This window comes from Dipodomys spectabilis, unplaced genomic scaffold (assembly GCF_019054845.1).
Source record: "Dipodomys spectabilis isolate Male_0828 unplaced genomic scaffold, ASM1905484v1 ptg000495l, whole genome shotgun sequence".
Lineage (NCBI taxonomy): Eukaryota > Metazoa > Chordata > Mammalia > Rodentia > Heteromyidae > Dipodomys > Dipodomys spectabilis.
The window spans coordinates 637,501-663,807 of NW_024871172.1; the positions used below are offsets into that span (position 1 = coordinate 637,501).

General features: G+C 62.2%; 1 protein-coding gene across 9 annotated transcripts in view; it reads left to right on the forward strand.

Moving 5' to 3' along the window:
• The first annotated feature begins 1,161 nt into the window (after positions 1-1,161).
• LOC122098900 (plectin) overlaps positions 1,162-26,307 on the forward strand; it is a 60,729-nt gene continuing 35,583 nt past the window's right edge. For 4 of the 9 annotated variants that reach the window (XM_042669406.1, XM_042669409.1, XM_042669407.1 and 1 more), the window contains exon 1: positions 1,162-1,352. In XM_042669406.1, the coding sequence (XP_042525340.1) occupies positions 1,163-1,352 (190 nt within the window). In that variant the 5' untranslated portion in view covers position 1,162. Of the gene's footprint in view, positions 1,353-3,688; positions 3,767-19,175; positions 19,242-22,766; positions 23,302-26,307 lie in introns of those variants that run through there. The other 5 variants (XM_042669416.1, XM_042669418.1, XM_042669419.1 and 2 more) reach the window with 3 other exon arrangements.

Below are 26,307 nucleotides of genomic sequence, written 5' to 3' on the forward strand. Positions count from 1 at the left end.
GCGGCTCGCGGTCCCGCGCCCGGCACACTGCGGAACTGGACGGGAGGTGCGGGGTGCGGGGCGAGAGGCTGCGGCGCGGCCCGGGCCGGGAGCGGCGGGGCGCGGGGCGCGGGGCGCGGGTCTCCCCCGGCCCGAGGGCGGAGGCACGGAGCCCGCATTGTGACCCCCGCCGCCGCCCGCGCGCCTCAGGCCTGCTCCCCACCCGCCCGCGGGGTGGGCGGCGGCCGTCCCCCGGCTGTCCGGCCCCCGGCCCCCAGTCCCGCCCCGGCCCCCCGGCTCCCGGTTCCTGCCCGCCGCAGCCGAGCTCCCACGCCGCCGCATCAGCTATTTATAGGCTTGTGCTGCGGAGACCGGCGCGGGCGTGCGCGGGGCCGGGGGCGGCGCTGGGTGGTGGCGACCCAGGGGGCCAGGCGCGGGCCGGGGGCCGGGGGCCGGGGGCCGGGGGCCAGGCGCGGGCCGGGGGCCGGGGGCCGGGGGCCAGGCGCGGGCCGGGGGCCGGGGGCCAGGCGCGGGCCGGGGGCCGGGGGCCGGGGGCCAGGCGCGGGCCGGGGGCCGGGGGCCGGGGGCCAGGCGCGGGCCGGGGGCCGGGGGCCAGGCGCGGGCCGGGGGCCGGGGGCCAGGCGCGGGCCGGGGGCCGGGGGTCGGGGGCCGGGGGCCGGGGGCCGGGCGCGGGCCGGGGGCCGGGGGCCGGGGGCCGGGCGCGGGGCGCGGGCCGGGGGCCGGGGGCCAGGCGCGGGCCGGGGGCCGGGGGCCGGGGGCCGGGCGCGGGCCGGGGGCCGGGGGCCGGGGGTCGGGGGTCGGGGGCCAGGCGCGGGCCGGGGGCCGGGGGCCGGGGGCCGGGGGCCGGGGGTCGGGGGCCGGGGGTCGGGGGCCAGGCGCGGGCCGGGGGCCGGGGGCCGGGGGTCGGGGGCCGGGCCTGCTCGCTGGCGGGCTGCAGGACCGCGCGGGGGCCGGGGTCGGAGGGACGGGTGTGGGGGCCGGTCACCCCGGTGACCCCTCACCTCTTGGGTCTACCAGGCATCGGGGCCGCGCTGCGTGAGTGGCCCGGTGCAGGAGGCCGGAGGGAGCGGCTGTGATCGCGTGCGGGCCGGGGGGGGGGGGGGGTGCTGCGGCCCGGTCTGCCCGCGGCTGCGCTGAGAGCCCCGCTGCCCCGCAGGAGGCCATGTCGGCGGAGGACTCGGAGGCGAGGCCGGCCGAGAGCGGCTCCAACGGCAGCAGCGGCTCGCCCAGCCCCGGGGACACGCTGCCCTGGAACCTGGGCAAGACGCAGCGGAGCCGGCGGAGCGGCGGCGGCGCCGGGGCGAACGGCAGCGTCCTGGACCCCGCGGAGCGGGCGGTCATCCGCATCGCAGGTAGGGCGGGGCGCGGGGCGGGGCGCGAGCGGGGACGGGCGCGGGAGGCCCTGCGCGGGCGGCGCCAGCGTGGACGGCCCGGGCCGCGCGCGTGTTTTTGTGATCGTTTCCTTTTTCTTTTCTTTTCTCCTTTTCTTTTCCCCCTGTCCTGGTCTTGAACTCAGGGCCTGGGCGCTGTCCCTGGGCGTCTTTTGCTCAAGGGTAGCCGGCTACCACTTGAGCCACTTTTCTGCTTATGTGGTACTGAGGAATGGAACCCAGGCCCTCAAGCGTGCTAGGCAAGCGCTCTACCACCAGGCCACCTTCCCAGCCCTATTGCGATCATTTCCTAGGATTAGACTCCCAGCAGGCCCTGGGCTGCTCCTAGGTGGCTGTCACTCACCAGGGTGTAGGAAGAGGACACAGGAGGAGGTGAGGGAGGAGGGCTGCCTGGCCAGCCAGAGCCTCAGCCTCCCCCTAACCCCTTCATGCCTTCCAGGACCTGCCTTCCAGCCAAAGGTATCATTAATGGAGGCCGTGGGCAGTTGGAGGGTGACCCGCTGGAGGGCGGCCTGCTCCTGTGGGACGCAGGTCACCAAGGGCTGGAGGCTGTCAGAGCACCGAGGTCACTCGGTGAATGAGTCCGCCCTCTGAAAGGAAGGGTGAGGCTCATAGGAGGCCGTGGGTGGACGGAGGCCAGTACCAGCCGAGGAGGTGATGCAGCACGGAGGAGCTGCTTGATGAGAGGGTCAGCTCAGAGGGACGTCGCCTTCGCGCCCTCTGCCCGCAGCCGGGGCCTGGCGGGCGAACGGCCACCTTCTGGGTGCTTTCATCTCTCACTGATTGAATAGAATGTGGACCTTTACAGAGGGCGGGGGCAGTCTCCACAGCCCCTCTGCCAGCCGCACAGTTTGCAGTGCTCTCCGCTCTCAGACACTGGCCAGCAGCCCCAGCAGGGTCTTTCCCTTCTGGTGATTTTCTTAGTTCTGAGGCCTCTAAGTGGGACTTCCCTTAAGGGAATGTAGCACTTAAGCTTAGCAGGAGCGTGGGGGAGGGGGATCCAGAAAGGAGGGTGTCTGTCAGCAATTGGCAAAGGTCTTTGTCAGTGTGATGGGTAGAAAGGAGTGTTTTTACTTGTGTGCGTTTGTGTGTGTGTGTGTGTGTGTGCACCCACACTCACAGATACTGGGGCTTGAACTCAGGGCCTGGGTGCTGTTCTTGTGCATATAGTGTTCTAGCACTTGAGCCACAGTTTCCCTTCTGGCTTTTTGCTGGTTAATTGGAAATAAAGAGTACATGGACTCCCCACCCAGGCTGGCTTTGAACTGTGATCCCCAGATCTCAGCTTCTGCTGCTGCGTTTTTTGTCGCCAGTTCTGGGGCTTGAACTGTGGGCCTGGGTGCTGTCCCTGGGCAGCTAGTGCTCGAGGCTAGTGCTGTGCCACCAGAGCCACAGCGGCTCTTGGGGCGTGTTCTGCATGTGTGTGCTGAGCCTATGAACCAGGGCTTTCTGTGCACTAGGCCTCACTCCCAGCCGTTCTCTGGGGTGCCAGGGTGAGCCACCAGCTAGAAGTGGTTTTTAAACTTACATGAGTGTCCTTTTGCTTTTGGCGCGTGGTGGGTCTTGAACTCGGGGGCTGGACGCTGCCCCTCAGCTCCAGCTGCGCCGCTTGAGCCCTGGCCACTTCTGCTGTGTAAATTTATCCTGGAACTTCTCTCGGTCTCTTAGATGCAGGTAGCTTGTTGTTGTGGCTGCCCTTTAAGGGCTCTGTGTATAGTAGAGACAGCAACTCCCGTTCAATCCTGCAGCGGGAGGATTCCAGGAACTGCAGGCCGGCAGCGGGGGGGGGGGGGGGGGGGGGGGGGGGGGGGGGGGCGGGACCGGGGAGGGGGGGCCAGGTGAGGTGGAGGGCGGAGGGGACGGGGCTTGGGGGCGGGCTCGGAGGCGGTCGGAGGGGGCGGGGTCAGAGGAGAGGAGGCGGGGCAGGGGCGGGGTCGGGAGGCGGGGAGGGTGGGACAGGGGCGGGGCTTGGGGCGGGGTCGGAGGCGGTCGGAGGGGGGCGGGGTCAGAGGAGAGGAGGTGGGGCGGGGGGCGGGGTCGGAGGCGAGGAGGTGGGGCGGGGGGCGGGGTCGGAGAGGCCGGGGCTGGCCAGGCTCCGGCGGCCCCCGCCCACCCGCCCTGGGGCATCCTGGGTGCGGGCGGGTCGAGGCGGGGCGGGGCGGGGGCCGCCTCTTTAAGTGGGGCGCGCGGCGGCAGCGAGGGCAGAGCGGCCTCAGCCCCGCGCCCCCGTCCCCGTCTCCGCCCCGCGCCCCGCGTCCCGCGCCCCTCCCCCCGAGCCCTCCCGCCGGCATGGCCGCTTGGCCTGCGCCCGGCCCCGCCGCCCGACGAGCAGGACTTCATCCAGGCCTACGAGGAGGTGCGGGAGAAGTACAAAGGTAGGCGCCGCCGCCGCCGCCGCGTCCGGGCCGGCCCGCACCCAGCCCGGCCGCCCGCCCGCCCCGCCCCGCCGCCCGGCCGGCGCTCCAAGACCCCTCGCTCCATGACCGTAATAGGACATGGCGCGCGGGCGGCCCGGCGGCTCCCGCGTCTGCGCCCGCCCGGCCCCCCCCCCTCCGGTCAGCCCGACCCCCTCTCCCCGCCGGTCAGCCCGACCCCCCTCCCTGCTGGTCAGCCCGACACCCCCCCTCCGGTCAGCTCGACCCCCCACCCCCCTCCGGTCAGCCCGACCCCCTCTCCCCGCCGGTCAGCCCGGACCCCCCCTCCCCGCCAGTCAGTCCCGCTCTCCCCCTCTGGTCAGCCCGGCCCCCCGCTCCTCTGGTCAGCCCGGCCCCCGCCCCTCTGGTCAGCCTGGCCCCCGCCCCTCTGGTCAGCCTGGCCCCCGCCCCTCTGGTCAGCCTGGCCCCCGCCCCTCTGGTCAGCCGGGCCCCCCCTCCCCGCTGGTCAGCCCGACCCCCCCTCCGGTCAGCCCGACCCCCCCCTCCCCGCTGGTCAGCCCGACCCCCCCCTCCGGTCAGCCCGACCCCCTCTCCCCGCCGTTCAGCCCAACCCCACCTCCCCGCCAGTCAGTCCGGCTCTCCCTCTCCGGTCAGCCTGGCCCCCGCCCCTCCGCGGGCCCAGCCGGCTCCTTCGCCCCTTGCAGGCAGCAGTGCATAGCTGCTGCCTTCCCTCACCTCCCCAGTTTGTCCTGGGCCTGGCACACCCTCCCTTGGCAGGGACCCCATAGCGCCCTGCCCTTATCCCTGGGAGCGGAGGGGCCAGGATGGCCGGCCCCACACCCCGCCCTGGCCCTCCCAGCGTGCCCGGCTCCCCCACCCCCGGAAAGCCCCCGCCGCCGGGCCTGGGCCGGGTGCTGGGCAGTGTGGACCCCCGCGGGCCTCTGGGCCGGGCTGAGGTGGGGGCTCCAGGTGTGTGGCAGCCAGCGGTGAGTGCGCCCTGCGCCTCTGCCCGTGCCGCGTTCCCTGAGCCGTTTACCGGCACTCCCGGGACGGTGGACTGCAAGCTTGACCGCTGTATCCCTCAGCGGCCTTGGCAGGCCCAGCGAGCCTCGCTCCTGCGCGGTGGGTTCTCCTGCAGGGCCTGCCTGGGGTGCTGCCAGCAGGAAAGCGGGCACCGACTGGGGGCACGGCCCTCCTGCAGATCTCAGGACAGCGACTCTGTCACATGGCTACTCCTGCTTGACCTGGGGCATGTGAGAATGGCGCTGCCCACCTGTCCGCCTGGGCTGGCCGCCCACCTGCGTGGCTCGGCTGTGCTGTGCAGCCTCGGGCCGTCCTGGAGCCTGATGTTGTGCTGCATGAGGGGTGACCCCTCTTTCCTGGCGGGGGGTGGGGTAGGGGGGCTTCCTCCCAGCAGGGTGGCCTGACCCATCCCCAGACCTCATCGTGAACTTCCCCCCCAGCCAGGCCTCTGCCCCCTCCCCCACTGCCCAGCACACAGACTGGCTTGGTCCACGTCTGTCTCTGGGCTTGGCATTGGGTGCCGGAGAACTTGGGCCCGCCTCTGCCACCGGTGCAGGGGTGTCTTTCTGGAGCAGAATTGTCATGTGACGGTGCAGCTGCCCATGTGCGTGTGTCTTGCGCCGCCCGAGAGAGGTCGAGTTGCCAGGCAGGACAGAGCAGGTGCTGGGGCTCCTCCAGCAGGGCTGAGGGGCAGGAGGGCGCCTGGGCCTCCTTGGCTCTGGCCTCAGGTGAGGGACAGGGAGGGGCCAAGACTCACCCAGCGGAGACCAACGGTGCCCTGTGCGTGCTGCTTGGCCTCCACACCCACCCCAGTGGGCCAGAGCCCTGCGCTCCGTTCCCAGGTGGAGCGTGGGCTGTGCGAGGAGCCCAGGCGGTGGGCGAGGAGCCCAGGCGGTGGGCAGCGGCGCTGGAGAGGCTGGGCCTCCCTACCCCGCTCAGCACCCGCTGAGCAAGGCTCAGCCTCTGTCCCGGGCCTGCATGCCTGCCTGCCCCCACCCCCTCTCCGGCAGAGATGCGGCCTTTCCTGACTCACCCCACTGACCTTCACCCTTCACAGCTGCTCAGCCTCCCCCCCTCCCCCCAGCGTCCTTCCTGGCCCTGTCCTGGAAATCCCCACTCCTCTGAAGGGTGCTGCTCCTCCCCTGACTTCTGGGGAGTCCATCTGGCTGGGCCTCAGCCTTCCTGTCCACCCACCTTGGTCCTGTGGTGGGGCCCAGGGCCAGACAGCCCTAGGTGCCTCATGGGGGCCTCCCTTGCTTCAGGGCTGTGACCATCCTGTGAGAGGTTCCCCACTGTGGCTGTGGACTGGGCCACCCTGCAGAGGGAGCTGGTGGTGTGGGTGGATGGAGGTGGGGGTGATGGAGATGGGGGTGTGGGTGATGGAGATGGAGGTGGGGGTGATGGAGCTGGGGGTGATGGAGATAGAGGTGTGGGTGGATGGAGGTGGGGGTGATGGAGCTGGGGGTGATGGAGCTGGGGGTGATGGAGGTGGGGGTGATGGAGATGGAGGTGTGGGTGATGGAGATGGGGGTGATGGAGATGGTGGTGTGGGTGGATGGAGCTGGGGGTGGATGGAGCTGGGGGTGATGGAGATGGGGGTGATGGAGATGGGGGTGTGGGTGGATGGAGGTGGGGGTGATGGAGCTGGGGGTGATGGAGATGGGGGTGTGGGTGGATGGAGATGGGGGTGTGGGTGGATGGAGGTGGGGGTGATGGAGATGGAGGTGGGGGTGATGGAGATGGGAGTGTGGGTGATGGAGGTGGGGGTGATGGAGCTGGGGGTGATGGAGCTGGGGGTGTGGGTGATGGAGCTGGGGGTGATGGAGCTGGGGGTGATGGAGGTGGGGGTGATGGAGATGGGGGTGATGGAGATGGGGGTGTGGGTGATGGAGATGGGGGTGATGGAGATGGTGGTGTGGGTGATGGAGCTGGGGGTGATGGAGATGGTGGTGTGGGTGGATGGAGGTGGGGATGTCTGGGGGAGCCAGGGCAGCTCAAGTCCCCCAACAGTGGCAGTGGGCTCCTGTAGGGCAAGGGATGGGCTGCTGTCAGGACAGAGCCGCATGGCAGCACAGGCTGCAGGGTGGGGCCTTTCCATGCAGAGGGGCAGGGGGCAGTAGGTGCCAGCTTGTGAGTGGGTGGGGCATCCATGGGGAGACCTCTGCTCTGGTCTGGAGAAGGTGCCAGAAGGGGCCCACAGGAAGCCCTGGCTGGGGGCTCCCCACCTCCCTGGGGGTCCAGGCCTGCCAGGGCCACGCAAGCGATCCCCTCCGCCAGTGGGACTCCAAGCTCCGCGGCCGCCGTCCGGTCTGAGGCCTTGCTGGGCGCCTCCATGGACGAAGTGGACCAGCAGGCAGTGTGGGTCCGCAGGGGCGGGGGCTTAGCTGGAAGGGGTGGAGGCTGGCTGGAACTCTTTGGAGAGAGCTTGGGGTCTGTGGTTACTGTCAAAAGTAAAATCTGAAGAAACATCTGAAGAAAAGTGGTACAAAGCTGGGCACTGGTGGCTCACACCTGTAAATCCTAGCTCCCGGAGGCTGAGATCTGAGGATTGAGGTTCGAAGCCAGCTGGCGAAGGAGAGTCTGTGAGACTCTTCTTGTTTTTTGTTTTTTGTCAGTCCACCCAATGACCGCGCACACGCAGTCACTCCAGAGCACTGTTACCACCAAACCCCTGGTCATGCCGTGTTCAGTCCTTATGGATTGGCCTGGATTGGACATTGCGTAGAGGAGAGTCCTGTGGCTCTGTGTCTGCCTGCCTGCCTTCCCTTCCAGGCTGGTCTTGGCATAGGGTATGAGCACCCCTTCCTATGAAGCGGTATACCAGCTTTTGCTTATTAAGTGATGGGCTTTGGAGTTGTTTCTGCCCTTGGGTTATTATGAATAATGATATAAAGTTGTTTCTATGTTTGTTTTTTTTCTGTCAGTCAGGGGGCTTGAACTCTGGGCCTGGGCACTGTTCCTCAGCTCTTCAGCTCAAGGCTAGCACTCTACCACTTGAGCCACAGCACCACTTCTGGTTTTCTGGTGGTTAATTGGAGATAAGAGTCTCACAGACTTTATTGCCTGGGCTGGCTTTGAACGGTGATCCTCAGATCTCAGCCTCCTGAGTGGCTAGGATGACAGGCCACTGTCATGTGAGCCACTGGTGTGCGGTGGATGTAAACTTTCATGAGGATGTATGTATTTCTCCTGGGTAGGTACCTGGTTGGCTGCTTGGGTGTAATTCTATGTCGAACTGTAGGAAGGACAGCCAGCTTGTTTTCCAGCCTGGCTTCAGGGTTCAGAGCTCTGGCGTTGGTGTACGTGGTTTCACCCCGGCTGGCCCGGCCCTGCCGTACCTGAGCCTTGCTGAGCTCCGGCCCATCGCTGCGCCGCATCCCCAGCCCGTTTCTTGGCCATGTCACCAGGCTGGCCTTGTACTCGCTGTAGCCAGATCCTCCTGCCTCTAACACTGAGTGTGGAGACCACAGGTGTACCCCACGCCTTACCAGGTCTCCTGTCCGTTTTTATCTGTATATATTTGTATTATCTTATTTATCATTTGAATGGCACTACTGGGATCTGAACTCAGGGTTAAGTACTTGCTAGGCAGGTACTCTACTACTTGGGCCATACCACAACATTTTTTTTTTTTTGGGGGGTCTGGTCGTGGGGCCTGAACTCTGGGCCTGGGCGCTGTCCCTCAGCTCTTCAGCTCAAGGCTAGCGCTCTACCACTTGAGCCACAGCACCACTTCTGGCTTTTTTCTTTTTGCTTATGTGGTGCTGAGGAATAGAACCCACGGCCTCATGCATGCAAGGCAAGGCTCTACCACTGAGCCACCTTCCCAGCCCCCATACCACATTTTTGTTGCTTTATTTTTTTCAGTAGGGTCCTGAGTTTTTGTCCAGGTATGGTCTCAGACTATGATGCTCCTACCTATGCTTACCATCTAGATGAGAACAGATGCTTGTACCACCAGGCCCGGCTTCTCAATCAAGATGGGGTCTTGATAACTTTCTTGGGGCCAGCCTCAGACCAAGAGCCTCCTGATCACTGCCTCCTGAGATGCTGGGATTACAGAACTGAGGGCAGGAAGACTTAGCTCCACTTAGAGACTTCGGCCTGGTCTTGTCTTTTTTTTTTTGGTGGGGGAGGGGGGGCTTGATTGTGGGGCTGGGCGCTGTCCCTGAGCTTTTGTGCTCAAGGCTAGTGCTCCACCACTTTTTGCCACAGCTTCACTTCTGGTTTTCTGAGTGACTTATTGGGGACAAGAGTCTCATGGACTTTCCTGCCTGGGCTGGCTTTTGAACCGTGATCCTCAGATCTCAGCCTCCAGAGTAGCTAGGATTACTGGCATGAGCCACTGGCACCTAGTCTCTTTCAGTTTTTAAATTAAACTTTTAAAGAAGAGCCATCTAGTTGTATCTTTTTTGTGTTCTCTATGTAAGTCCCTTATTAGACACATAATCAGCAAACATTTTTTTTAAACATTCTCTCTTGATGCTATGGGTTGCCTCCCCTTCTCTCCCTCCCCCTCCCCCCCTTCCTTCCTCCCTTCCTCCCTCCTCTCATTTCCTTTCCTTCCTTCAGAAATGAGCCCTGAGCAGTGGTCGTACATTTAACTTCCTTGATGATATTCTTTGAGCATGTGAGTTTTAGTCATTATGAGTCCAGCTTCTTTTTTGATTTTTTCATGGTTGGGTGTAGTTTTGATGTCTTATCTAAGAAATCATTGCCTCAAGCAAAGTTACAAAAGGCATGTGTTTTCCTCTGAGGGTTTTGCAGTTTGAGGTTTTTGTTGTTCTGCAGCGTGGGGATTCTGCTCAGGCTGGCAAGGCAGGCCAGGCCCGCTAGGCCCCACGCCCAGCCCTGTGGATGCGGTGCTTGAGATCTGTTTTGAGTTAGCTTTGTGAGGTGAGGTGGACAGCCAGCCGTCTGCCATCATGAGCTGAGATTCCTCCTTAGGCGAGTAGTGTGGGCAGCTTCAGCTTCTGACACCTCAGAAGCCCCGCCTCATGGATTGCCACAGTGTGTTTGCTTGGCCCTTTTAGATGGACATTGAACTCACTAGTTATAAAGGCCGTCTTTCTGGAGTGCTGTCCAGCAGGCGGGAGGCATACTGTGCTTGCTCTCGCCCATCATCCATGATGAGCTGGCGCCGTGGCCCATGCCTGTCAGCCCAGATACTCAGGAGGCTGAGATCTGAGGACTGTGGTTCAAAGCCAGCCTGGGCAGGAAAGTCTGTGGACTCATTTCCAGTTAACCACCAAAAAGTCAAAAGTGTCACTGTGACTCAAGTGGTAGAGCACCAGCCTTGAGTGAAAACTTTCAGCTCAGGGACAGTTCCCAGACCCGGAGTTCAAGCCCCAGTATTGGCGTATGTACACACACACACACACACACACACACACACACACACACACACACATCTGATTTGATTTAATTTGTATTCTTTTTTTTTTGTGAAAATACTGTACAGAGGGGTTACAATTACATGGGCAAGATAATGAGTACATTTCTTTTTTTTTTTTTTTGGTCGGTCGTGGGGCTTGAACTCTGGGCTTAGGTGCTGTCCCTGTGCTCTTCAGCTTAAGGTGAACGCTCTACTGCTTGAGCCACAGCATCACTTCCGGTTTTCTAGTGGTTTATTGGAGATAAAAGTCTCATGGACTTTCCTGTATGGGCTGGCTTTGAACTGTGATCCTCAGATCTCAGCCTCCTGAGTAGTTAGGATTACAGGCGTGACCCACTGGTGCCCGGCAATGAGTACATTTCTTATCAAGCATTGTAGCCTCCTCCTCTGTTTCCCCTTCCCATCTCTTTAATTTGTATTCTTTTTTTTTTTTTTTTGGGTCCCGTTGTGGGGCCTGAACTCTGGTCCTGGGCGCTGTCCCTCAGCTCTTCAGCTCAAGGCTAGCGCTCTACCACTTGAGCCACAGCGCCACTTCCAGCTTTTTTCTTTTTGCTTATGTGGTGCTGAGGAATTGGAACCCAGGGCCTCAGGCATGCAAGGCAAGCGCTCTACCACTGAGCCACCTTCCCAGCCCATTTGTATTCTTTTTAATGCAAGGTTTTTATTGGCGTATGCTATGTTGCACTCTGACTATTAACGAAGACAGGCATCACTTCATAGTTACTGACATGGACTTTTTTCCTCTTGCCTTGCCTTCTCAGAAGCCATATTCATTTTCTTTTCTTTTTCTTTTTCTTTCTTTCTTTTCTTTTTTTTTTTGTTGGTCGTGGGGCTTGAACTCTGGGCCTGGGCGCTGTCCCTCAGCTCTTCAGCTCAGAGCGAGCGCTCTACCACTTGAGCCACAGCGCTACTTCCGGTTTTCTGATAGTTTCTTGGAGATAAGAGTTTCACGGACTTTCCTGCCTGGGCTGGCTTTGAACTGCGATCTTCAGATCTCAGCCTCCTGAGTAGCTAGGATTAAAGGTGTGAGCCACCGGCACCCAGCTTGCCGTATTCATTTTCCTACAGAGTATTTTGTTGTCGGAGGTTGAGCTCAGGGTCTGGGGCTTGCTAGGCAGGTGCTGTATTACTTGAGCCACACCTTTAGCTCTTTGTATTTTTCTTATTCTTCTACATAGGATCTCTGGCTTTTTGGCTGGGGATCTTCTGCTGAGTCCTCCCCAGAGCTGGGTTCACAGGTGCTCATTGCCACATCTGGCTTAAGTGAACTTTTTTTTTGTTTTTGCTTGTCCTGGGACTTGAACTCAGGGCCTCAGCTCAGATATATTTGGGGCTGAGGTATATAGAACAGTGGGAATTATGTCCTCGGGGTCTGGATGTAGGTTCATGGCTTTCAGAGAAGATTTTAAACAAATTCAGCTTCTGAGAGCAGAGCTGTGTCCTGTGGCCCTGTCCAGCCCGCCGGGAAGGCTTCGTGGTGTTCCCAGTGGCCTAGGGGCTGCCGAGGAAGGAAATGCACCCGCGTGCCAAGGGCAGGAGGCGGGGGGGGGGGGGGGGGAGGCCGAAGAAAACACCTGAGTGAGCTGGGAGAGGAGGCCACGCAGCCACTCCAGGAGGCTGCCCAGGTCTGTCTCCTGCCCTGCTGCTCCCGGCACAGCGCTCAGGAGCCCCTGGGTCTGTCTCCCTGCTGTGTCACGGCGCAGAGCTCTGCTCTGTGTCACCACTCCGAGGTCTGCACTGTGTCACCGCGCTGAGCTCTGCTCTGTGTCACCACTCGGTCTGCGCTGTGTCACCGCGCTGAGCTCCGCTCCTGGCTGTGCAGACTGTTGAGCGGACCGTGAGTCACAGGCCGCACAAAGGGCTGAGCAGTCAGCAGTCAGCAGTGTGGCCGCGGGCCTCCCGCCCCAGCCGGCGCTGCCTGCCTTTCTGCTTCTCTCTTTTCTTCAGCAGATTTCGTTAGTGGTGGTGGCTCACGCCTGTCATCCTAGCAACTCAGGAGGTTGTGATCTGAGATTCAGGATTCGGCCTGGGCAGGAAAGTCTGAGAGATTCTCATCTCCAATTAACCACCAACCCCCCCCCCCCCCCCCCCAAAAAAAACAAAACAAAACCGGAAGAGGAGCTGTAGCCTTGAGCAAAACCAGCCCAGGCCAGGCCCCAGGCCCTGGGTTAAGCCCCCGACCAGCACAAAAGAAATAAAAAATAAATTCCTCTTGCTTCCTGTACTTTAAGATGACAAGCGAGCCATTACGACACAGCTTGCTTCACGGTCGCATCAGTAAAAGATAGGCGCACACGGTCCAGCTCAGCCAACCTCGTCTCTTGGTGTCTAGCGAGGGCCGCCTTTCTTCCAGTACCCTGGGGTGTGTGTATGTGTGTGTGCGTGTGTGTGCTTACGTGTGTGTACGTGTACTGGGCCTTGACCTCTGCCTCGAGCTCTAGCTTGGTTTGTCTTTCTTTCTTTCTTTCTCTCTCTTTCTTTCTTTCTTTCTTTCTTTCTTTCTTTCTTTCTTTCTTTCTTTCTTTCTTTCTTTCTTTCTTTCTTTCTTTCTTTCTTTCTTTCTTTCTTTCTTTCTTTCTTTCTTCCCAGTCCTGGTTTTGAACTCAGGGCCTGGGCACTGGCCCTGAACTTCTTTTGCTCAAGGCTAATACTCTACTACTTGAGTCACAGAGCCACTTCCAGCTTTTTCTATGTATGTGGTACTGAGGAATCGACCCAGGGTTTTGTGCATGCTAGGCAAGCACTAAGCCACATTCCCAGCCCTAGCTTGGCTTTTCACTTAAGGCTGGTGCTCCTTTTTGCTTTTTTCTGGTGACCTGGAGATAAGAGTCTCACAGACTTTCCTGCCTGGGCTGACTCTACACCTTGATCCTCAGCTCTCAGCCTCCTGAGTGACTAGGATGACAGGCGTGAGCCACAGCACCTGGCCTCATTTCCTTCTAAGGTCTTACCGGCAAATATCTTTTGCCTCCATGTTATTTCTCCTCTTCCTCTCTCTTCCTCTTCTGCCTCTGGGTCTCTGGAGTAACCTGTCTGGGCCTGTGCCCCTGGCTGACGCGGGCTCCCAGCCTGGGACCGGTGGCTGCTACCGTGGTTGTCACCACCCCTGGCTGACGCCGGGCAGTCTTCGGTGTTTTCAGTCATGTGCCTTAAAGTGGTCTAGTTTCAGTATGAAAAGAAATCTCTATCTCTGCCTGTTACCCAATTTCAAAGCTATTTCCACATTCCTAGCTATTGGTCTCAGTGACACCCCACCCCACACCTGGCAGTTTCCTGCGGTTGCCACAACCAGTGACCACAAACAAGGTTGTGTGAAGCAGCAGGCATCGATCCGTGCATCTGGGAGTCCAGAGTCCAGGGCGGGGCAGGCTGTGCGGCCCCTGGGGGCCCTGGGCAGGGCCTGCTGGCCTCGCCGCCCTGTCCTCTGCTCCTGCCCTTTCCCTCCACGTCCTACCTTGGTTTCCCCTTCTGCCTCTCATGTCTGTGCATGCTCTTAGATCTGAGTCACATTACTTTAGTGTCGTGTTTCTTGGCATGTCACTTAGTTCATTTTCTCAGTTTATTTCCTAGGGCTATAACAAGATGTTTGAGACTGGAAACTGTTCTAAAGAAAGGAAGTTTAGCTGGGTGCTGGTGGCTCACGCCTGTCATCCTAGCTACACAGGAGGCTGAGATCTGAGATCACGGTTCAAAGCCAGCCCAGGCAGAAAAGTCTGTGAGACTCTTATCTCCAATAAACCACTAGAAAACCAGAAGTGGCGCTGTGGCTCAAGCGGTAGAGCACTCGCCTTGAGCTAAAGAGCTGAGGGACAGCGCCCAAGCCCAGAGTTCAAGCCCCACGACTGACCAAAAAAAAAAAAGGTTTAGCTGGGTGCTGGTGGCTCACATCTGCAGCTCTAGCTACTCATGAGGCTGAGATCTGAGGATCTCGGTTCAAAGCCAGCCCGGGCAGGAAAGTCTGTGAGACTCATCTCCAATTAATCACCAGAAAGCTGGAAGTGGCGCTGTGGCTCAAGTGGTAGAGCGCCAGCCTTGAGAAAAAAAAACAACAACTAAGGGACAGCTTTAGCCCCTGAGTTCAAGTCCTAGGACAGGCACAAAGGGAGAAACACCAAAACCCAGCCAGCCAAACTGACAACAGAAACCCAGTGCAAGCCGGTGCGGTGCTATCGCCATGTAACCTTATTATGTAGGAGGGCGAAGCTTCATGTCTGCAGGGCCAGGGGGAAGCCAGCCGGCGGAGAAGCGCGTGGCCTTGTCTGCGAGCGTCTTCAGACAACACAAGTGGTGGCATCAGCCGGGCGAGCAGGCTGAGGGCGGCGAGGCCCTGTGCTCAAACCCAGCGCCATTAAACAAGGAAGCCGAGCGGCCCGTGCAGCCAGAGGGCTGAGGGCTGAGAGCGGCGTGCCGGCCTCCGGGCACGCCGCACCCCACACCCAGTACTGCCAGGGAGGGGGAGAGGGGAGGCCTGGAGCCTGGAGCCCCCTCTCCGGTGCCCGTCTGGCTGGCCGCTCGTGAGCCTCGTGGGCACCACACAGTTCGGTGGTGGCACCGTGGCATGTGGCACGGGCAGGGATGTGTGGAGAGCAAGCTGTGAAGCCAAGCCGCTCCCGGGGCCCGCACCGGCAGCCCTTGCCTCGCTAACACCCCCAACCCCTTCGCGCTGGCGAATGAAGTCTCAACGTGAGGTTTGCTGGGGACAAACGACAAGCCATCGGCAAGCAGCGAGCGGGCCGCCTCTGACCCCGCCCCTCCCTGTCACGCACAGGGGGGAAGATGTGAGTGTTAGTATTGCCTGCTGGCGTGGGGTTTGAACTCAGGGCCTCATGTTTGCTCAGCTTGCTTACACACTCAGCTGACACTGTACCATTCAAGCCATGCCTCCAGTCCAACTTTTTGCTGGTTATCCCGGAGGTAGAGTCATTGCCAGGATTACTGGGGCGAGGGGCCCATGCCTGACTGTTACAGTTATTAGACAGGGTCTTGCTGTGTAGCCCAAGCTGGCCTGGAATTTATGATCCTCCCACCTCAGCCTCCTGAGTGCCAGGATTATGGGCATGTGCTCCTATGCTTACCTTATGAAGGTTTGTTTTTTGTTTTTGGTGGTGCTGGGGCTTGAGTTCAGAGTCTTGCACTTGCTAGGCAGGTGCTTTACCATGCTGGTCACACTCTCAGCCCTTTTTGGCTTTAGTTATGTTTTTGAATAGGATCTCATGTTTTGACCCAGATAGCTGGGATTGTTGATTGAGATGGGGTCTCATGAACTTTTTGCCTGGGCTGGCCTTGACCACAATCCTGAATTCCACTTTCTGAGAAGCTGGGATTAAAGGTGTGTGCCACCAAGCCTGGCTAAACTCTTTGTATGAAACTGCTGCAGTGGACAGCTTTATAATGGGATTATTGTCACATCCGTGACTGTCACTAGGAAGAATTTCTGGGTCAAGTGCTTTTCAAATGTTAAGCTATATTTGTGCTCAGATACCATTTTTTTTTTTTCAACTGTCAAATTGGCAAAAAATCCCCAACTCGGGACTTCTGGGAACTCTTGAAGCCGTGGGAATGAGACTGGTAAAAGTGTCTCTCAAACACAGTGTATGCAGGAGAGAAGACGGGCGCTGCGGTGGCCGCGTGCCTGCTGGGGATGAGGCTGTGGTCCCACCGCAGCCAGGAACCTCCAGGGTGGGCGGAGAAGCAGCGCTGAGAGTAGACGACGCACCAGCTCCGGCGCTATGCGGAGGAAAACCAAGAGTCACGCTGGGGCGGGGCGCCAGTGGCTCACGCCTGCCATCCCAGCTGCTCCACAGGCTGAGATCCGAGGATCACGGTTCAAAGCCTGCCTAGGCAGAAACATCTCTTATCTCCAGTTAACCACCAAAAAGCCAGATGTGGCACTAGCTCAAGTACTAGAGCGCTAGCCACGAGAAAAGTGTGTGTGTGTGTGTGTGTGTGTAAGTGTAAGCACGCCGCACAGCTTCCCTTGCAGTCGGTGAGGTAGTTACTGTGGGGCTTGGTGGAGCGGTGGTTAGACCCCTGGCTAGGCTGGCTGTAGCCGTGTTGGTGAGCTCTGCGCTGCATTCTGAGGGGGACTTTATGCACACAGCTTTCCAAGCTAGAAGTTCTGGGCGATTTTTTCTTTGTTTTTGTTGGTACCAAAGTTTGAACTCAGAGCCTTGGACTTGCTTGGCTTGCACGCTTGTTGTGTTGGACCACACCTTCAGCCTGCCTTAGGCTGGTTATTTTGAACGTAGAGTCTCTGGGCCTTTCTTCCCTGGGCTGGCTTCAAACCCTGATCCTCAGATCTCAGCCTCCTGAGAAGCTAGGCTTCATGGGTGAGCCGTTGGCACCCGGCTGTGCTGACTGCTTTTGATTTATCTTGTTCCAGAGTCTTTTATGTCTTGTGCGGCTGTTAAGTTTTCCCTGTTGTATTTCCTTAACTAGTATGCTGGCTTCTGCGCAGTCCCTGGGGGTTTTTGGAAAACGTTTTAGAATTCATCCGCTCCAGTGAGCGCTGACTGGTTCTAGTTGGGTAGAGGCTGTGTGGGCGCCAGGAGGAGGGGCTGGTGTTGAACCAGAGAGGCTGGCGGGGGGGGGGGGCAGGGGGGACAGCCACCCTTGTCTCCTTTGCCCTCACCTCCTTCCTCACACCAGCGAGCTGTGCTGGCAAGGAGCCTGTGCGGGGACCGGCTCTGCTTCACGCAGTGCTTATCCCCACGCTACCCAGCGCTCGCCTTCCTGTGTCCTGGTTGGGAGAGTGTCCCTGCCTTGGCCCCCCAGGTCTCTGTACATCCAGCCGTGTGCTGCGCAGGAGCCGAGGCTCCCAGGCCCCAGGGCAGGGCCCAGCCGAGCTCCTCTGCCCCTGACCACGCGGGAGCCACTCCCGCATGCCTGTGCCTTTACCCAGCTGCCCTTGCACCCAGGGTGTGAGGCACAGGCTGGTAGGAGGCACAGGCTGGCGGCGCCCGTGGTCTCTGCCCTGGGGCGCTGCTGTGCAGAATGGTCTCGGGAGGAGGCGTCTGCGGGACTCACAGCTGTGGCCGGCATTCTGTACCCCTCCTTCCGCCCCTGGAGTCCCAGGGGCAGGGCCTTGGGGGGGAGCATGGCAGAAAGCTTTAAGGGGCCCAGGCTCTCTAAAGGGTGTGGTCCCCTACCCGAGTGACCCGCTGATGTCCTTGCCGGGCGCTGGAGCACTGCCTGCCCTCTGCACAGCCCTCGGGAAGCCAGAACCAGCCAGAGCCCAGCGGTTGCAACTGCGTCCCTCCCACCCCGTCAGGACAATCCACTCCCCGGGACCCAGAGCCCAGTGGGTCTGGGCAGCCAGGGGTAGAGGCACTTCATGCCGGGGCCCAGGCTTTGCTTCTCCGTCAGCCGGAGCTAGAAAGATGGGGTCCAGACGCCTGCACCACTCTGCTTCCTCTCACGGCCACATGTCGTCCCCAGGCCCTGGCCCCCGCCTGTCCTGGTGAGACCCTCCATGGCTTTGTCCCTTGCCCCCCCCTCCCGGTTCACTGGGCACAGCTGGATGCACCCCAGGGCCTTTGTACGTGCTGCTCCCCCCTTTCCTCACTGCCAAGCTGTTCTTTCCTGCCCACCCACAGGAAACAACCTGCGCCTTGTTCTCTGTAGTGCCATTCCCAAAGGTCATGGGGCAGTTTTGGGCTGGGTGACAAGGCAGATGGCGCTTCTTCAGAGAACCTTCCAGTGCAGTGGCTTTTCTTTGAGCCAGGATCTTGCAATGGATGTAGCTCAGGTTGGCCTCACACTTGAGATCTTACTGCCTGGACCTTCTAAATGCTGGGATTGTGGCTCATGTGGTGTTCTACAGGCCCCTGGCCCCCGCTCCCCACACCTAACTTGTGGGAGCTCCGGGCGAGGTCTGGGCAGGACCACTTGGGACAGGCCTTCTCAGAACAGCTGTCTGCCCTAATTTCTCACTAGCTTGAAGTCGTGCTCTTGTGAGACAGTGCACATAACTGGAAACAACACTGGTGTGTGTGCGTGTGCGCACGCGCTGGTTCTGGGGCTTGAACTCAGGGCCTGAGCACTTGTTCCTGAGCTTTGTTTGCTAAGGCTAGTGCTCTGCCACTTGAGCCACAGTGCCACTTCTAGCTTTCGTGTGTGATTAATTAGAGATAAGAGTTGCATGGGTTTTTCTGCCTTGGCTGGCTTGGAACTGTGATCCTCAGGTCTCAGCCCCCGGGGTAGCTAGGGTTATGGGGTGAGCCAGGGCACCCAGTCACGCTGCCCGTGTTGTTTTTGGTATTGGGGATTGAACTGTACTTGGGAAGCAGGCGCCCAATCACTCCCTCTTGATTTGCACATATGTGTCTATGCACGTATGTTGTGTATGTATGTATGAATGTATGTATGCACGCGTGTATGTATGTACGCATGTACATGTACATACACGTACGTGTGTATGTATGTAGTGTGTATGTACGTATATGTATGTATGTATGGGTGTATGAATGTGTATGTGTGTATGCATGTATGTACGTATGTGTGTGTATGTAAGCTCTTAGCGGTGTCCGTCAGCCTTACTGAGGCTCACGCGTGCACCCCTGTAATCCCAGTGTGGGGAAGGGACAGGGGGAGGGGATGGGGGAGAGGACCGAGGAGGGGACTGAGGGGAGGGGACGGCCCTGCGTGGTCGGTGGGCCCAGGCCCGTGGCGGCAGGGTGGTTCTGTCTGCACTACAGGCCGCAGGGCGGGCATCAATCTGCTCAGGCCCCGCCCCTGGCCGCTCAGGCCCCGCCCCCCGCTGCCGCTGAGCCCAGGCCCCGCCCCCGGCCGCCCAGGCCCCGCCCCCGCCGCCGAGCAGGCTTCGATCCGCCCAGGCCCCGCCCCCAGCCGCCCAGGCCCCGCCCCCGCCGCCGAGCGGGCTTCGATCCGCCCAGGCCCCGCCCACCTCCGGGTCGGAGCGGTGCGGTGCGGTGCAGTGCAGAGCCGCCTTGCAGCCGGGTCCGCCGGGTCGGCCGGGCCCGCAGCGCTCGGCCCGTAGAGGCCGGAGAAGCATGGACCCTTCCCGAGCCATTCAGCACGAGATCAGCTCCCTCAAAGGTGCGGCCGGGGCCCCGCCCGGGTGCGGGGTCTGGGGGTCTGCGGTGGGGTCGCCGGCCCGGCCCCGCCCGGCCCTCTTGTGGTCTGCGGCCGGCTTCCCGCGCCGGGCTGCGGTGCTCCCGTCCCGCGCGCTGCCCTCCCGCTCGGCCTCTGCAGTGGGGGGCGGGGCTCGGGCTGCAGACCGTGCTGCGCCCGGCCGCCGGTCCCTGGGGGGCTGGGTTCATGGGGGTCCGGGCTCGGTCTATGGGGAGCTCGGTCGGTCAGGTCCATGGGGGCCCGGCTCATGGGGGGGGGCTGGGTCCATGGGGGGGGGCCTGTCTATGGGGAGCTTGATCAGGTCCATGGGGGCTGGCATGGGAGGGGCTGTGTCCACGGGGGGTCTGGGTCCATGGGGGGCCCGGGCTTGGTCTATGGGGAGTTCGGTCAGGTCCATGGGGGCCCGGCTCATGGGGGGGCTGGGTCCATGGGGGGGCCGGGCTCATGGGGGGGGCTGGGTCCATGGGGGGCTGCGTCCATGGGGGGCCCGGGCTTGGTCTATGGGGAGTTCGGTCAGGTCCATGGGGGCCCAGCTCATGGGGGGGGCTGGGTCCATGGGGGGGCCGGGCTCATGGGGGGGGCTGGGTCCATGGGGGGCTGCGTCCATGGGGGGCCCGGGCTTGGTCTATGGGGAGTTCGGTCAGGTCCATGGGGGCCCAGCTCATGGGGGGGGCTGGGTCCATGGGGGGGCCGGGCTCATGGGGGGGGCTGGGTCCATGGGGGGCTGGGTCAGGCCTGTGGGGAGGCAGGCTAATGAGGGAGGGCTGGGCCTAGTCTATGGGGAACTGGGTCAGATCCATGGGGGGGTGCAGTCCATGGGGGACTGAGTCCATGGGGGGCAGGGCCTGGTCCATAGGGGGTTGGGTCAGACCTGGGGGGGGGCGGGCTGGGTCCATGGGGGAGCCAATCTCATGAGGGGAGGCTGGGCCTGGTCTATGGAGAGCTGGGTCAGATCCATGGGTGTCAGGTCCATGGGGGGCTGGGTCAGATCCATGGGAGGGGGTCTCATCCATGGGGAGCTGGGCTCATGGGGATCTGGGTCAGGCCTGTGGGAGGCTGGGCCTGGTCCATAGGGGGGCGGGCTGGGTCCATGGGGGGGACAATCTCATGAGGGGGCCTGGGCCTGGTCCATGGAGAGCTGGGTCGGATCCATGGGGAGGCTGTATCAAGTGTGTGGCAGGGGGTCTGAGTCAGGCTGGGGAATCTGTGTCCCGGCGCCCGGCGGGCTGGCCCCAGAAGACCATACTGTGACTCTTTGTCCTGAGTTGGGGAGCTGGGGCTACCCGAAGGCCTCAGCTGGTTGCCCTGGAAACCTGTAGGGGCCGGCTGTGGTGGGGTGGGGACCCAGCCCATATGCCTTCCTCCCAGTGCTGGACGGACTTCTGTCTGCCAGTGCCGGTGCTCTCCCAGTGCAGGGGGGAGGTGAAGGGCTTCTGAAGGGGCTGGGTGAGTGCCCCCATGCACGTGTGTGCCACCCTGGCGACTTTGCACCCATGGGAGCAGGCACAGCCGCTCCAGGTCCCCCTGCCTCCCCCGCCAGCAGACTCCATGCCTAACACCCTGCTCTGGAGCCGGGGCTCCTGCCTCCTGCCTGGGGCTGCCGCCTAAGAAGCTGGGCAGGAGGTTTTAGGCCCAAGGACTTGGGCTTTGGGAGAGACGGGGCCTTTGGGTGCCTGTAGGGGCGGTTGGTTGATTTGGAGAGGACCAGGGTAGGAAATAGAGCCAGAAAGATGGCGTGGATGTTCACGGGCTCCGGTGTGTGCGGGAGGGCTGTGGCGCAGTGGGGTGCTGATCCTGTCGGAGGGTGGGGACTCCCGCGGGCATGGGGCTGGCTGCCGCTGTCACCAGGGCAGGCCCGGGGCTGGCTGGCACAGCCATGTCCCGGGGGCTCAGGGCCTTTGGATGCTGCAGGCCGTGGGGTGTGGCCGCTGTTCATTCTGCTCCTGCTGCTCTGCAGTTCAGCAGTCCAGTCCGCCTCGCCCACCCTCCCAGTGAGGTCTGCCTGCAGCTGGCCCCTTCCCGCCTGGGGCTGCGGCTGGCTGGGGACGGGGCAGGGTGGCTGCGGCCGGCTGGGGGCGGGGCAGGGTGGCTGCGGCCGGCTGGGGGCGGGGCAGGGTGGCTGCGGCTGGCTGGGGGCGGGGCAGGGTGGCTGCGGCTGGCCGGGGAATTTCGGGAACAGTTGGCTGAGTCTTCAGAGTTTCCACTCTCCACACCGCCCAGGGTAGGGACCCGTGTGTGTTGGGGTGTGCTGTTTGGAGCCTGCTTCGGGCTCCATGGAGACGCCCATAAACCGTCCCACGCGCTGCTCTGTTGGCCGTCAGCCCGGGGCTGGCCGCCCGCCCTCGGCAGGATCCCCCACCCCGCCCTATTTATAATCAGCTCCTGGGTTTGGGTGACTGGTGGGAAGCGGTGTGTCCTCTTGGGGGAGCCCAGATCCCAGTAGGGATTGGGGGGCACCGCAGAGAGGGGCACAGATTGTCCACAGCCCAGCTCTCCATGCCAAGGAGCTGAGGCGGTTGGTGGGTGTGGCAGGGCAGCTTTCTCTCCTTCCTCTGGGTCCCTGAGGCTTTCCCATGTCTCTGCCCTGCTGTGCCTGTGGCCGCCAGTGCTGCGGGGTGGGAAGGGTGTGCGGGCCTCAGGACCACCCATGGGGGGGTGGCTGGGCCTCGCCCCGGGTTCTTTGTGTCAGCTGGCTCCTGACAGCTGTCCCCCCAGGAGGGAGGCGCGCCGGTGCCACCGAGCCCCACCCTGAGCTCTGCGCTGCTTCTGGACGGACAGAGAGTGTTAAATCCTGTGCTCATGGCCTCAGGCCCTGCGTTTGTCCGAGGTTCCCAGTCCGGTGCTCACACAACTGCCCCTGCTGTTCCCCTCAGACCTGAGCCCCTCGAGACCCCGGCTGCCCGTGAGACCCAGCTTTCCATTGGAACCTTGGTTCCCTGAATTCTGAACAACCCACTCCCCTCCTTCAGACCCTATAGACTGTACCCCAGGTCAGCTTCCTGGCCATGGGGCTCTTCCCACCCTCCCCAGTTTGCTCGCCCACTTCTGCTGCCTTTTCCTGGGACTCTTGGACTGTATTCTTCTCCTTACAGTCTTTGGAACCTTGGAGAAGCATTTTAGAAACTGATGGAATTCCTGTCACTGGAGCTGTGGGGCCTGGGAGGGGAGGAAAAAGCTGTAGGGGTGGCTTCTGCCACAGGATGCCCCCCATTCTGCCGGGGGCCCCCCTGGACTGCCTGTGGGAGGGGCCGGCCCTGCTGCTGAGTCAGAGGGGGCCGGCCCAGAGTCCTGGCGGGCGGGCGGGCGGGAGGCTCCCGGCCGGCCGGCGGCAGTGCAGGCAGGAATCCACAGAGCCAGGCACCGGAGTCCCAGTGCCGTGTGCTGCACGCCGCCGGAGCTCGCCAGCAGCCTGTGCCCGGGAGCCTCACGCGCTTCTCCACCGCGCCCTCCCGCCCTCACCCCACGCCGTGTGGTCCTGTCCCGGCAGCCATGGTGGCCGGTATGCTCATGCCGCTGGGCCAGCTCCGGGCCATCTACGAAGTGCTCTTTCGTGAGGGTGTGGTGGTGGCCAAGAAGGACCGGAGGCCCCACAGCCTGCATCCCCACGTGCCTGGCGCCACCAACCTGCAGGTCATGCGTGCCATGGCTTCCCTGCGGGCTCGGGGCCTGGTGCGGGAGACCTTTGCCTGGCGCCACTTCTACTGGTATCTGACCAACGAGGGCATCGCCCACCTGCGACAGTACCTGCACCTGCCACCCGAGATTGTGCCCGCTTCCCTGCAGCGTGTGCAGCGCCCCGCCGCCGCGGCCCCCACGCGCCGTGCGCCTCACGTGCAGTCCGTGCGGGGCCCCCTGGGCTGCCTGGCCAAGCGGGGGTCCGTGCCGGGCAGGGACCCCACGCACCAGGAGCAGCGGGTCTACCGCAGGAAGGAGCCTGAGGAGGAGGCACCTGAAGCCCCTGTGGTGCCTGCCAGCGCCCGGGGGACCCTGGCCAGGCCCATCCCGGAGCCCACCCCAGCCACAGGTCAGCCATGTCCCGGCTCTAGGCCGAGGAGGGCGGGAAGGGGCTGTGGACATCAGGGGCGCCAGCCTTAGGCCTGGTGGCTCCAGTAGGCAGCACGAGCACCGGGCCTCTGGCCGCACCAGTAGGTGGCGCCGTCTCTTCCTGAAGCTCCTGGGTGCTCTGGCAGGCTGGCCCTCGTGGCTCCCGTGGGCGGGTCCTGCGCGGCCCGACTGGCAAGGCCAGCTGCTGGGGCAGTTGCAGAGCCCAGCGCGGGGCCTTCTCTCTGTCCTTGCTTTCGCCCTCCCCCCCGCCCCCCCAGCAGCCTGGCTGGGCGCGCCTTGGGGTTGTGAAGAGGTTCTGGCACCCAGCCCGTGTAGCTACGGCTGCGGCCCGGGCTGGCTGCTTGGCTTCCCAGCCTTGAGTCTGCATGGCAGGGCTGTGTGCTGCGGCCCCCAGGCCTGAGTGGCTTAGATTCGTATTACAGTGCTGAGTGTCCTCTGTGCCTGGACCCTGGCCAGCTTGGAGTTGGTCGGGGCCTGGACACCACATCCAGGCCCGGGGGGGGGGGGGGTGCTTAGGTGGGCTGAGAGAAGAGAGGAGCGAGGGCAGAGGTCGGCGACGCTCCTGTCCCTAAACGCCAGCACACAGGGGCGTGTGGAGCCTCTGGGGCTAGCCCAGACGCTACCAGGCGGGCCTAACACCCCAGGAGAAGTCCGTCCTCCAGGGTGAGGGCCTGGGTGAGGGATGGCACACTTGGGGCACAGCCGCCTGGCAGGTGCCGGGGAGCCGGAGCAGGTCTGCATTGGGGTGTCTGCTGGGGCCCCTAGGGCTTTGATGGAGGAGTCCATCTGTGAGGGCCACTTCTGAGCTCTTCCCGGGGCCTTTCTAGTTTCCCTATAAAAGATGGCAGTGTCTGAGCTCTCTCCCATTCTTGGGCTGGGTGTGGTGAGGGGGAGGAAGCCCTCTCCCTTTTTTCCTCCTTCCTTCCTTGTTCTGTGTGCCAGCAGGGCCCGCTCAGTGGGCAGTTGGCGGCAGGGCGGCAGGGTGAGGGTTCTGGGTGTGGCTGTGGTGGGCAGCAGAGGGCACCCGGTCCCCGACGGAGGTGACTCAGTCTTCCCTTCCCAGGCACAGCCGCCGGTGGCAGCTCAGAGTTTCCAACAGGAAATGAGCTCCAGGCTGACTCAGTGCCCAGGCCCCCTCCCTCCACTGGGCCCTGCAGGGCTGGGCGGGAGGCCTGGGGGCCAGGACTGTGCCCCAGACGCTTGTTGATGGCAGGGATACGAGGCCCTGGGCAGACGCCGGGACAGCTGCTGCTTCACGTTCTGTGCAGATGCCTGTCCCCGGTTTGCATTGGGTAGTGTCTCAGAAGAGCCCGTGCCGCCTGTGCCCACAGAGATGGCACCGCCGTGCTGAGCCCAGACTTCCCACATCAGACCTGCGGGTTTGAGCAGGCCCAGCAGGAGCGAGCACCGCAGGGGAGCTGCTGGGAACCCATTTTGCGCTTAAGAGTCAACAAGAGCTGGTCTTTGTTGTTGTCATTGGTTTTGTTTGCTTTGAGAAAGGGTCTCACCGGGAAGAGCTGTCACATGGCGTGTGCGGTCATGAATGGCTTCTCAGTTAGGAGACCAGCGAGTAGTGAGCCGTGCACCGTGCACTGTGGTGCTTCTGCAGAGAGCCCAATGCTGGAGCCTCTGGGGTGGCTTTGCTGGTCACCAGAGAGGCCTCTGTCCATCCAGGCCTGCCTCTGTCCATCCAGGCCTGCCTCTGTCCATCCAGGCCTGCCTGGGGACCCAGACACACTGTGGTGTGGGCGGGAGCCCTGAGTCCTCCTTGCGCCCATAGGTCTCCGTTGGGTGGAGCCCCAAGGCCTCCACGCACCTGTGTGGAGGGTGTCCCCTTCTTAGACTCACACATAGCCTCAGCCCTAGGAGCCCAGACACGGGATGGACTGGGTGCAGGGACTGTGGTGAGAGTAATCAGGGAGGCCCTGGGAAGAGGCGCCCGCTGAGCTGAGGCCTGACTGGCGAGCGGGGTGGCCAGGGCAGAGGAGAGCTTGGGGGTTTCCGCCTGTGTTTATGAGTTTTCATACTCCAAAAATATGTTTTGCCCAGCTCAGAATTCAGAAAAAACCCAGAAGTGTGTAGAGAAACGACAGCACAGTCAGGGCGTTGGCCCCCAGGATTTTATCCAGGGTAGGACAGGGCGTCCCAGCTGCCCTCCATTGTGGAGGTGTAGGATGCCTAGCTCTCTTCCCAGCACCGTCCCCCCCCCCAGCATGGGTTGTGGGGTTTGGCAGTTTGGGGGTGGTGGAGAGCTTTGCATATCAGTCATCTTGCTCGTTTGGGGGAAACCTGAAGAACTCCAGCAGGTTCCCTCGGGTTGTAGGTTTTCATTTCCGGGTACACCCAGCTGGACTTAGATCTGCGTTCCCAGCTGGTGTGGATGCTTTAGATGGTGGGGAGGTGACATGTTTGCCCAGGCCGGAGGGCTGGGACGGAGCTGGTGTAGGGGACTGGGCCCAGGATGGGGTCTGCTCTGGGTGGAGCAGTGGGTGGGAAGTGTGGGGCTGGAGCTGTAGTCAGAGTTGTGCCCTTGCCCAGCTGTTTGGGGCCCTGTCTTTGATTGCCACCACCTCCAGCACCAGAAAGAATGGGACTGAGCTTCTGCACAGCCTCATGGATGTTTGGCATGTGGGTGGGTGGACGGGCGAGGTCTTGGGTTAGCTCTGGGGCTGTGCAGGGAAGGGAGGCTTCCAGGGAGGCTGGGTGTGGCAGCCGGCAGAAGAGCAGTGGCTGGGGGCTCCGGGCTCCGGGCTCCGGGCTCAGGGCTCAGGGACAGAGCTGGCCTGCCCTCCATCCCTAGGCCCAGCCCAGGCGGAGGTCTGTGAGGATGAGCCATGACCCCAGAGCTGGGTGGGGAGCCAGGGTATGAGTGAACCTCCCGTTGCCTCCCACCCCTCCCTCCTTCCTGCTTTGCCTTCCTCTCTGCTGCTCTGGGAACAGCCTAGTTCAAAGCCTGAGGGGCTCG